At 41.4% G+C, this 12,789-nt stretch overlaps 1 protein-coding gene across 1 annotated transcript in view; it reads right to left on the bottom strand.

Moving 5' to 3' along the window:
• LOC108443622 (zinc finger protein 850-like) overlaps positions 1-12,789 on the bottom strand; it is a 225,995-nt gene that overhangs the window by 202,512 nt on the left and 10,694 nt on the right. Inside the window, exons 6-7 of the mRNA XM_037532177.1 lie at positions 4,522-5,238; positions 4,415-4,437 (exon numbers count right to left, since the gene is read on the bottom strand). Of these exons, the coding sequence (XP_037388074.1) occupies positions 4,415-4,437; positions 4,522-5,238 (740 nt within the window). The remainder of the gene's footprint in view (positions 1-4,414; positions 4,438-4,521; positions 5,239-12,789) is intronic.

Genomic DNA, 12,789 nt, shown 5'->3' with positions numbered 1-12,789 from the left:
CTTTGTCAGATTGGATGAACAGTTATGTAAATATTGTCATGCGCTCGGATTCAGCCTCGCAAGGCAGGGACTGCAATTCCCAGAATCCTTTGGAGTCTCACGTGACTTCATACTCCCCACCCTGCTCCTGGCAGAGATCCAAGTCTCCTGATTATTAAGGACCTCCACCTGAACTTTATCATGAGACCCTAAGGTTGGGTTATTTAAACCCTGACCGAGCACTATGACAATGCGAGGTATTGTTCTGCCGAACCCTACTGAGCGTTTTGGATTGTGCCGTTTGTTTCTCGTGTTTGGACTTTAGTATTGTTATGCTGACTTTCGTTTGTGCCTAACTCTTTTCGGATACCTCTGTTTTGGTCGCTTTGGATATTTGCCTATTTGAACTTCGCTTGGACTGGGATCACGATTTTTGTGTCGCTCTTTATCTTTCGAACATCGTGGCATTTGTTTACTACGCTGATCTCTGATCTTCGTTCATCTGCTAATCTCTATTTTATATAGGCTTATCTAGTTTGGACAAATACTATCAAATGATATTGCCTGTTCATTCAGATAAAATATGGTCCCTAGATGAGTGTAAGAAAGCCCGAGGCTATGCAATATGGAAAGACAGTGGAAAACATGTTGCATATGTCGCTAGCCAATTTATGGAGGCTGAACATAAATGCTATGAGCAAGAAATAACATGCTTTCACACTGGGGTCGATAAGTTGGAGTCAGCATACAAAAAAACTGCAACAAAAGCATCAAACAAATTTGCTGGAGGAAAAGGCAAAGTCAAATCAGTCTGTAGTCCATTGTAACCCAACACCAACAACAAAATAGTCCAAAATTATATCCAGATTTGAGGGCAGAACTGCCTATAGATTGTCAGGATAGTCCAGAGCAGCTTGATAAACAAAGCAGGGGTTTTAAACATCCTCGAGGTATGGGTACTGTTCCTTTCATTCAAGATTCAAGAGTTTTATTGTCATGTGCACAGCAGAACAGGTGGTTGCTCTGTACAATGAAATTGTTATTTTGCTGTTCCTACATTCACCGAATATAATCTTAAGAGAATCCTTAATTCTGCAAGTGTGCTGAGAGCCATTGTCTGGCTTGCACCATCTGTCTTAAGGCAAATCCAGAACCAGCATTCTTCCTCCCTTACCAAAATGTAACACCACCAAGTGGCCTGTTACAAGAACTGCAGGTAGATTACATCATGCTGCCAAGATGTCAGGGTAAACAGGACTATTTGATAATAATTTGCAAGTTCTCAAGGTGGATTGAGGGATAAGCCACCATTAAAGACACCATATTGTCCTCCAGTATGTGGTGAATGGTTTAGGTGCATAGCACTAAGCCAGACCTTATCTGTGGCTGTTGCCACTGCTCAGAGCCAAGTATTGGATGCATGAAAAGAACCTACTAGGAGGGGACATCCTATTGTCCTCTCACTCAGCCATTAGGGTCAAAGTGGGTAGGTCCATACCAGGTTCTCCTTACTCGTACTTACTTACTCTTACTCCTTACTCCTCTGCTCTTAAATGTCAAGGAAAACTAAAATGGATACATGTAAGCCATACCAAGGTAGTACTACCACCTGACAGTGATGGCTAAGGGATAAATGAGCGACTCTGGTTGGGAGATGCTCTCAGGAGCAACTGTGATGTCTAGATTATGGATTTCAACCTTGAGAGTGAAGATCTCCTAATTCCCCTTTGTGACTAGCGCTTCCCTACTCCCTCCAGAGGCCAGGACCCAGTGTAGGTAGGGAAAGGATGTATCCATTTCAAGGGCTAAACCAAACCTTTGACCAAGGGCATACCAGGGCATACCATTGTTACCAGGATATACCTAGGGCTGATCAGAGACTGTGATGAAGGAACAGAACATCACACAGGTTCCTGAGTGGTGGTTGACAGACTGTCGTCTATCGCGGTCCCCTGTTGCTGCCCTGTGAGCTATTTAGACACATCTACACTGCTTCTACATCTCCCTATATTCTAGAATAGAAGATGGCTACCACTACAACAGAGGAAACAAGGCTTATCCTTCACTTTCATCTGATTCATGGTCCGGTTCCTGTTACACAGCTGTAGTTATGCCTCCTATTACAGTGCATACTAATCCATGGACCACAATACAATCTCATGGACTTTTACATCGAATGAAAAGAGAACTTGGTGTTACCCTTGCAGGTATACAAACATGGAATGTTCATGTTATGAAGGATCCCTGATCTAGTATAGCACCGACAGTAGGGTGGGGACTATTTCCATTTGGAGGTATTATAGATGCCTTACAGAAGATAAATTATTTGGCTTATTCCACACAGAAAATAGCAAATGAGACTAGTGAAGCTCTCTGCTTAGTAAATGATGAAATCTGTGCTTTACAAGAAGTAATGCTGGAAAATAGAAAGGTTTTAGACCTGCTGATCTTAGAAAAAGAAGGGGTATGTCACATTCTCAATACGTCCTGCTGCATCTACGTCCCAGATAACTATGAAAATATTGATAATTATGTAGCAGATCTTCATAGACTCATTCCAAGTCTCTTGATAAGATCTGTAACTGGGTTGGCAACATTTTTGGAGGTACGTTTTCTGGGATCTTACAGATACAGCTCCATTATATACTTCCCTTTGTAGCACCAGTAATAGTTGATATTGTGATCCATGTTTGCCTCAAATTACTCTGATAAACATGGAACCACTTCATTTCTCCAATTTGCCTGTATTCGGATTTAAGGGAAAGAGACATGTCTTTAGGACTTGAACAAAGAGTGAAATACTGGTCATATTTCTCTGAAATGGATAGATTAAGCGAGAGCATACCTTTTATAGCATGTTCTAAGTGGTGAATGAAGGATTTTATTGTTGTGCATTGTGCTGTATCTGTGCTGTACATTCTGTATCTGTGCTGCCTATTTGCTACATATTTCAGGCTGCCTATTTTTGTGTTTATCCCTATATGGTCATGTTTGTCACACCTGTTACTTGTCCTGTATGAGCTGAGTCTAATCTCGGCATCAGACTAGCTATTTAAACTGAATTAGGCCAATGTCTTATAGGCTAGCTGGATGTCTGAGATCTGCACACGCAAAGAACTTCACGTGTCCAGACACCAGCCTGAGTCTCCTGGATCAAGAGGGTTTGGGGTCTACAATGGTCAGACTTTCTGGTTCTTGTGAGTACTCTGGCTGCAGCATTCTAGACTAACTGAAGGTCATTAAGGCTTTTGCTGGAACATCCAGACAGCAGGCCATTACAGTGATCTAGCCTTGTGGTAAAAAAATGCATGGAGTAATATTCATTATATGTGAATCGAAGCACAGATCAGGATCTATCGTGACACCAAGATTTATTTTATTTATTTATGGATGAACTAGAAACACCTGAGAAACTATAAAGTGTTAAGTTAGATAGTTAAGTTAGATAGTTTGTTTCTAGCAGTTTTTGGAAGAAAGAAACAGAACTTCTATTTTATTTGAGTTAACAAGGACAAAGTTACTCAACATCCGGTCTTTTATGGATTTTATACAATCCTTGCTAAGTTGAATTTTATCATCTGGTTTGCTTGGTACATATAACTGTATGACATTGGCATAGCAGTGGAAATCGATGTCGTGTTTGCAGATAATGGTGCCCAGTATTAGCATATATAAGATGAACAATATAGGTCCTGAAACAGAGCCTTGTGGAACACCATACTTCATTTTTGCATGGACGGATGATTCACTGTTTACATTTACAAACTGATAGAGATCAGAGAGTTAAGATCTGAACCAGGAAAGAACTACTCCTGTTTCCATGACACAATGTGTCATGTGTAAAAATAATTTATGATGCAGATATTAAGTTGAAATATCTGCCTAGTAATGTATACGAAAAAAACACTACAGAAGTAAAACCCAGAATATAGTATAATATATTAGTGAAATGTTATATGGAAACATTTATATGAATAACCTATATTGCATTCTTTTATTAAGTGAGAACAGCATAAGTCATTACTGTGCAGTTCAGCTGGAGGTTTCAATCAAGGACCTTTTCATCTCACTCAGCACAGATGAGCTGGTCATGGAAGTGAATCATGGCTCTTCATGGCTCTCACAAGATGAAACGTGAAAACAGCAGCTTCTCTTCAACTCAGCCTTTTTGGGCTGAGCCCAGCCAGGTGAGAGGGGCTTGCTGAGGAACAATACCCCCAGCTCTGGCTCTCCTGAGCAGGGTAAATAAGTCTCCTGTGTCCCTCAATCACAGTGGATTTTGAAACATCAAAACATGCTTGTGTTCTAAACTGTGAATGACTGAAGCACTTCTAACACTGTGCATTAATGAGGGTTCTCTCAGGTGTGAGTCCGCTGGTGATTCTTGAGGACACCACTTTGTCTAAAACTCTTTCCAAACTGTAAACAGTGAAATGGTTTCTCTTCTGTGTGAATGTGCTGGTGTTTCTGAGGTCACTGCTTTCTCTAAAACTCTTTCCACTCTCAAATCAATGATGCGGTTTCTCTACAGTGTGAATGCGCTTGGTGTTTCTGGAAGCTTTTACGTTGACCAAAACTCTTTCCACACTCTGAGCAGTGATAGGGTTTCTCTCCTGTGTGAATGCGCTGGTGCATTTGGAAGCTTTTACGTTGACCAAAACTCTTTCCACACTCTGAGCAATGATAGGGTTTCTCTCCTGTGTGGATGCGCTGGTGTGCTTTGAGAGTACTTTGTTGACTGAAACTCTTTCCACACTCTGAGCAGTAATACGGTTTCTCTCCTGTGTGAATGCGCTGGTGTATTTGGAGATTAGTCTGTGTAGTAAAACTCTTCCCACACTCTGAGCAGTGATATGGTTTCTCTCCTGTGTGAATACGCTGGTGTACATGGAGATGACTCTGTGTAGTAAAACTCTTTCCACACTCTGAGCAGTAATACGGTTTCTCTCCTGTGTGAATGCGCTGGTGTATTTGGAAACTACTATGTTGACCAAAACTCTTCCCACACTCTGAGCAGTGATACGGTTTCTCTCCTGTATGAATGCGTTGGTGTGTTTTGAAACTATACCGTGCAGTAAAAGTCTTCCCACAATCTGAGCAGTGATACGGTTTCTCTCCTGTGTGAATGCGTTGGTGTGCTTTGAGACTATACAATGCAGTAAAGGTCTTCCCACAGTCTGAGCACTGATGCGGTTTCTCTCCTGTGTGAATGCGCTCGTGCATTTGGAGATGACCCTGTGCAGTAAAACTTTTCCCACACTGTGAGCAGTGGTGACTTTTTTTGCCTGTAATCTTTTGTGCTGCTCTGGAAGGTGTGCTCATGTGAAGATCAGCAGCAGATGATGTTTTCTGAGTACTGGAGCTTCTGGATGCCATATTTTCACGTTTAGTCTTTCTTAATTTCAGCAGGTCCTTGATATTTGTGATATATGTTGCTTAGACAGACGTTTGTAGGAAAGCACTTGGAAAGCACTTGGTCATTTGGAGCAGGTCATTCTGAAGAAAAACAAGGGTAAAGAAACAGCATATTTAATGAGAAATTATAATAGATAATAAAAAAATATATATTAGTTTACTAAACTATATTTTACATTATCAAATTATGTTTAGTATTATTATTTCTCATTTATTACTATCAGTACTATTATTACTTTTTTATTGTTATTGATATGATGCTTCTAATGGCGTAAAATGAGTCACTCCGGTCTCTACAGAGGACATCATTAAGAGGATTATAGTTTGTGTGGTAAATACATAAGTATGAAACGTGTAACTTTTCCAGAAGCATGTTGAGCCATGGTTCGGGATCCAGTGGCACAGCATGTAGATGCAGCGGCCACTTCGGGAGCAACAAAATTGTGCAACATCCAGCACATACATCTACCCTCGCCAGCGCCTACTACAGCCACAATCTTTGCTTCAAGACAGACTGCGTGAGGAGCTGCACGAGCTGGGCCTGCTATGATCCATGCCACTGTATGAGCCTGGTGGCAGAAAGTGATGTGCAAGAAGTCACAAGCGAGCCAAGCAGGCCAGGGTGTGTGCTAGGCTAATGGCTAACTCTAGACGACCAATAGTTCCATCGCTTCTTCTTTCAACCGTTTGTTCCTGGGAGAATAAACTGGAATAACTTTCCCAGCTACCCAGCGTGAGTTCAGACACTCCTGTGTCTTTGTTTTTACAGAGACATGGATGACGAGCTCCACTCCAGACAGGCAGTTCAGCTCAACGACCTGAGGAATTTCCATGCAGACAGGCGGTGAGGCTCGAGGTGGGGGACTGAGCATTTACCTCAGCACTGAGTAGTGTAAAAATGCACCGCTAGTCTCTAGTCACCGCTCATTGCTGGTGGAGTTTGAGATTTTCAGAGCCAGACTTTTGTTTCATCAAGAGTGGGGACTACAGTGTACATAGTAGCAGTGAATACAGCTCCTAGTGCTAATCTCCAAAACACACACCCAGACGAACTGTTTATTGTTGCTGGAGATTTCAATCATGCCAATCTGAATTCAGTAGTCCCTAAATTTCACCAGTATGTGGACTTGGTAGCCCACCAGGTCACAATGCTGGATCATGTTTACACACATTTCAGGAAAGTGAAAGAAGTGTGAACTATGCTCTGAGAGATATATGGAACAGTGTCCTTTAACCTTGACAGCACCCTGTCTGCAGACTATTCACACCTCATCTCGGTCAGTTCTCACCTCTAAAATACCCACGACCCCCCTCCCCACACTTAACGACTCTGTGAAACAGAAGCTGAGCAAGTAAAACAAGCATGTCTTGAAATGGCTACAGTAAAATTGGGACGCCTATAACACTGATGGGTCAGTTTATACAGTCATTATAAACATAACATAAACTCACCAAGCATAAGCTACACTGAACTGTGTGATGGGAACAGAAAGCCTACTCGTACTCCACCCTCAAAATCACCCTCATATTCATCTAGCAGGTGGAGGAAGGTGTTGGTGATTGATCCAGCATCACCTTCTGTAGGGGAAGTGTAGATATTTAGTAAATACCATACATCTGAAATTCAAGATTCAAGAGTTTTACTGTCATGTGCACAGCAGAACAGGCAGTTGCACTGTACAATGAAATTCTTTCATTGTAATTTGCTGTTCCTCCATTCACCATATATACTCTTAAGAGAATAAAAAAGAAAATTTAAGAATAACTCTAAAAAACAGTAGTAAAAGGTAAAAGCAAAGTGTACAGTATGTGCGAAGTTGAAATAAAATTAAAGTTACACGTGCGTATGTGCAAATAAGTGGAGCAGCTGTTCATAAAGTGCATCAAGTGACAGATGAAAACAGATGTAAACAGTAAACAATATTACTCTGTGCAGTAATAGGTGTAAACAGTATTGTTCTAACAGCAGCAGTACAGTGCAGGTAAGGTGCAGTTATTGAGTGTGAGGTTAAATCAGTTCAGATTGGGAGGGGGGAAGAGGCAGTGAGGTGCCTGATGGCCTGTGAATAGAAACTGTTGGTCAGTCTAGTTGTCCTGGACTTCACACTCCTGTAACGTCTGCCTGAAGGTAGGAGTGTGAAGAGTCTGTGCTGGGGGTGTGTACTGTCCCTGATGATGTTTTGTGCCCTTCTGATGACCCTGGTGTGATAAATGTCCTGTAGTGAGGGGACGGCTGCTCCTGAGATGGACTGGGCAGTTGCATACAGGGTTCCCCCAAGAGAACTTAACCAGAACCCCCCACCACCCAAACGTCAAAGGCAGCCCCCAGGACTCCCCATACAAATTCCAGAGCAAACTCACACCAACCAACACCCCTTTAACCTTGACAACACCATGTCTGCAGCCTCTTCACACCTCATCTCTGGCAGCTCTCACCTCCTAAGGACCTGTGAGCCCCTCACCACCATGTTCTCCCATCACCATCACACTGAGACCCTTTTTTCAAAACAGCTCTCATTTGATTATTACTTCAGCTCAAAGTATCCACACTTTAAAATTTCCATGTGAGGAAAAAAAGTATTAAGGCTTTCTACAAGAAGATGGAAAAAGGAAGGGAAATATAGTAAATAAATGTTTGTGGGTACCATGAATAACAGTCAAAAGGTGTTCAAAAAGAAGTGATCCAGTTCAGTTTAAGGACAGATAAGCCTGCCTCTCTCTCTCTCTGATCCAGGAACAGTCTGGGTACTGCAGGCTGGTTACACCACCAGTCCAGCAGGAGAATCAGTACACAGGATTAAATCTAGAAGGTACCTGGAGTGACTGCAGTCTATCAAAAAGCAGATACTATAACCAGAATCTGCATTGACAGAAAATGAAACTGCTGTAGTTTTCTTAAAGCACCATTTAATGACCATCACTAAGACTGACTGAATTACAGCTGCACTACATAAATAAACAGCTCCTTACCTTCAGCAGATCAGCTCCTGTTCTTCTCTGATGCAGCAGAGCTCTACTTCTTTGTCTTTGTCTTTGGAGAAACACAGTTATAAAACTAGCGCCCCAATTGATGTCATCTTTGTGGATCTGGGGGCTTTATTCTTTCTAAGACTACCAGGAAACCCCGCCTCCTGTGCTGTGATTGGCTGGAAGTTCATAGAGTAGCCGCCCATATATAAACTGCAGCAATTCAAATTTATGAAGTGAATAATGGAATAAAGATAACAGAACACAATCAATTAAAATCGTATTATATAAGCAACTACAGGAAATGAATGCAGCAGATTATCAGACTGTGTTAGAGTAGTTTGCATGATTCATTTTATGTTCCATTACCTTTTTCAATGCAATAAAGTGACTTGTTTTTTCTGTAAAAAGTGGAGGAATATACAATTTGACTTAAAATGAAATCAACTATCATTGAAATTATTCATTATTTTAAAAATTCCTAAAATGCCTGTTGTCACTTTGTTTAATATGATGATGTTGAGCTGTCCCACCTCACTGACTCTGTATATCTCTATGAAATATGTTCATGAAAATGTCCCACTGACACCATAATTACAATGTTATTTGATTAATTTAAAAATAATTCAATGTATTAAGATCTTTTTTCATTTCTATAACTTTAATTAATTAAACAAAAAGTCATTTTAAACAATATTTCACCGTTTTTGCACAACTCTGTTACCCAAACTTTCTATTAATTTTTATATAAACAAAAATTTCACCATCATGTTTTCTGCAAAGTGACCATCAGACAGGTCAGTGTTTCACTTCATGGATCTCTGTATTTCTTGCTAGAAGAAAATGAATTGAATTGACACAGGCTTTTAAATATCATTCATACATCTTCCTGAAATTTGGTACCAGGGTTGAAAAAAGTGCTGTGTATAATATTCAAGAATATTCTTAGATCATTATTCTGCACTATTGCTAAACTAATAACCAAACAGCTACTGAACTCCAAATACTATCAGTCTCCAGAAGCCATGATTTCATGATTTCTTTCTATGATCAAATTCAAAAGATCAGACAAACAATTGAAGTGTCACAGGTAACCGCTACAAAAATGCTGCCCTGCTAAACTCAGATCTTAGGTACATTGTCTTCTGGTGCCACTGAAGGTGGCTGCCTGTTCTGGTAGTTCCTTTCTGCTCTAACACGAAAAACAATACTGGCAATGCAGCATTCTGTGCTTCACAAGAAAGAACAAGACGTTGGACCTGCTGTGTGCCAATATCTAAGAAGCATATAAATCCACAGCTCTCACTGGGTCGTTCACACCATAACCTGATTCACCTCAACTCATTGTATAAACCCCTGATTCAGAGACAGGCAGTGACCACAAGGACATTGAGAAAGTGGTCACCTGAGGCTGTAGAATCACTGAGGGGCTGTCCAGAGGCTACATAATGGGATGTTTTGTGTGAACCACATGTTGAGGACATTGATTCAATAACATCATGCATCATTGACTACATCAGCTTCTGTGTGGACTGTGTTGTTCCAGAACTGTCCGATTCTTTCTGAACAACAAACCCTGGGTCACCAGTGACTTAAAGTGTCTGCTGAACCAGAAGAATAAGAGCATGTATGGCAGGAAACAGGGAGGAACTGAAGAGGGTGCAAAAACCTCAGTTCAGAAGGCCAAAGAGGAGTACAGTTCCAAGCTGGAAAACAAACTAGAGCTGAATATCACTTGTGATGTCTGGAGAGGCCTAAAATACATCGCTGGCTTCAATCAATGTGGACCTATTCCAGCAGAGGGAAAGCATGAATGGCCAATGAGTTAAACCAGTTCTTTGTGCGGTTTGACGACGGCTCCTCTCCTGCTCCATTGTGACTGTCTCCTAAGCAGATTAGCACTCCTACACAGCTACACCATGGGCCATTCACAGCCTCAACTTCTTCCACCAGAGTGATTCACACCTGTGACCATCAGCAACCACTGTCTGCAATGAATGACTCAATGCTGATCAAGTGAAGATTGAACTGAAAAAACTCAAGCAGAGCAAAGCAGAAGGACCTGCAGTAAGTGCCCTTCAATATTCTATAAAGCTATCTGTCCAGACAGGTTGGAATACGTCTACTTTACCATTTAAGATTAAGTTACCCTTATTAGTCCCACAACGGGGAAATTTCACCTCTGCATTTAACCCATTCGTGAAGTAAAACACCACATACACTCTGGTGAGCACACACACACACTAGGGGTCAGTGAGCACACTTGCCCGGTGCAGTGGGCAGCCCAATCCATAGCGTCCGTGGAGCAGTTGGGGGTTTGGTGTCTTGCTCAAGGACACCTCTGTCATGTGTTGTCAGCTCTGGGGATCAAACCAGCGATCTTCCAGTCAAGAGGCTGGTTCCCTAACCTCCAGCCCATGACTGCCCACATTTGCATTCTAGTTACTGTTTTAATGCTTAATTATGATTCACCACTTTGTGAACAACTGCATGAGCAAATAGTCCAACAGTTTAAGAACGTGTCTCAACATGCAATTGCAAGGAATTTAGGGATTTCATCATCTACAGTCCATAATATCATCAAAAGACTCAGAGTATCTGGAGAAATCTCTGCAAGCAAGCAGCAAGGCAGAAAACCAACATTGAATGCCCGTGACCTTCGACCCCTCAGGCGGCACTGCATTAAAAACCCACATCATTCTGTAACGGATATTCCCACATGGGCTCAGGAACACTTCAGAAAACCACTGTCAGTGAACACAGTTCGTCGTTCCATCTACAAGTGCAAGTTAAAACTCTGCCATGCAAAGCGAAGCCACATATCAACACCACCCAGAAACGCCGCTGGCTTCTCTGGGCCGAGCTCATCTGAGATGGACTGACGCAGAGTGGAAAAGTGTCCTGTGGTCTGACGAGTCCACACTTCACACTGTTTCTGGAAATCATGGACGTCGTGTCCTCCGGGCCAAAGAGGAAAAGGACTGTCCGGATTGTTATCAGCGCAAAGTTCTTAAGCCAGCATCTTTGATGGGATGGGGGTGTGTTAGTTGGGTGGGTAACCTGCACATCTGTGAAGGCCCCATTAATGCTGAAAGGTACATCCAGGTTTTGGAGCAACATCTGCTGCCATCCAAGCAGCGTCTTTTTCAGGGACGTCCTGCTTATTTCAGCGAGACAACGCCAAGCTACATTCTGCACGTGTTACAACAGCGTGGCTTCGTAGTAAAAGAGTGCGGGTACTAGACTGGCCTGCCTGCAGTCCAGACCCGTCTCCCATTGAAAATGTGTGGCGCATTATGAAGCGCAAAATACGACAGCGGAGACCCCGGACTGCTGAGCAGCTGAAGCTGTACATCAAGCAGGAATGGGAAAGAATTCCACCTATAAAGCTCCAACAATCAGTGTCCTCAGTTCCCAAACGCTTATTGAGTGTTAAAGGAAAGGTGATGTAACACAGTCGGAAACACGCCCCTGTCCCAACTTCTCTGGAACGTGTTGCAGGCATCAAATTCAAAATGAGTGAATATTTGCAAAAAACAATAAAGTTTATCCATTTCAACATTAAATATCTCGTCTTTGTAGTGTGTTCAGTTGAATGTAGGTTGAAAAGGATTTGCAAATCATTGTATTCTGTTTTTGTGTTTTACACAAAGTCCCAACTTCACTGGAATTGGGGTTGTACATATATATATATATATATATATATATATATATATATATAAATAATTTGCCATGTTAACGTGAAAATTACTATAAAAACGTTTGTGACAGAAAGATAGGTAAGTACGTAGGTAGAACTAGGTAGTGATTTTGAAGGGAAATTGCAGTGCATCAATAGCAAAACATAGTGCACAAGTGCACATAAACTTATATATACTATACAGAAAAAAAAAAAAACAGCCATTAGGGGTGTACTTTGTGTACTTCTGGTGACGGTCCTAAGCCTGGATAAATGGTGAGGGTTGCATCAGGAAGGGCATCCGGCGTAAAACTTGTGCCAAAACTATCATGCGGATCACAAATATGATTGATGTTTTCATACTACTTGCAGAAATATGTTTCCATCGCCTCAAGTTTGGTCTCAAAACAACTGTGGAAGTCTAAAGATCAATAATTATTTAAAATCTTGCCTTTTAAGCTAATTTTATTGCAAGTTATGGATCAATCACTTTGGTCCAGCCTATTTGGAAACAAGGGACTACAAATCTATTACTTATGCTCTGATTGCATCTTCATAAGAATTAACACTTTCCGGATATGTGTAGGTTGCTTATCTGTACAGGAAATTATATAATTTGATTTAAACAAATTTTGAGTAGAGCAAGAGGTGTTTTATATGTCTCTGGCCACCAGAGGGAGCCAAATCAGTCATCTAATTTAATTTTTCTTGGAACAATCTAAGTTATTATATATCATGACTTTTAAGGC

This window comes from Pygocentrus nattereri, chromosome 2 (genome assembly GCF_015220715.1).
Source record: "Pygocentrus nattereri isolate fPygNat1 chromosome 2, fPygNat1.pri, whole genome shotgun sequence".
Lineage (NCBI taxonomy): Eukaryota > Metazoa > Chordata > Actinopteri > Characiformes > Serrasalmidae > Pygocentrus > Pygocentrus nattereri.
The sequence above is the reverse complement of the archived record's forward strand: the minus strand, read 5'-3'. Positions and strand labels throughout refer to the sequence as shown.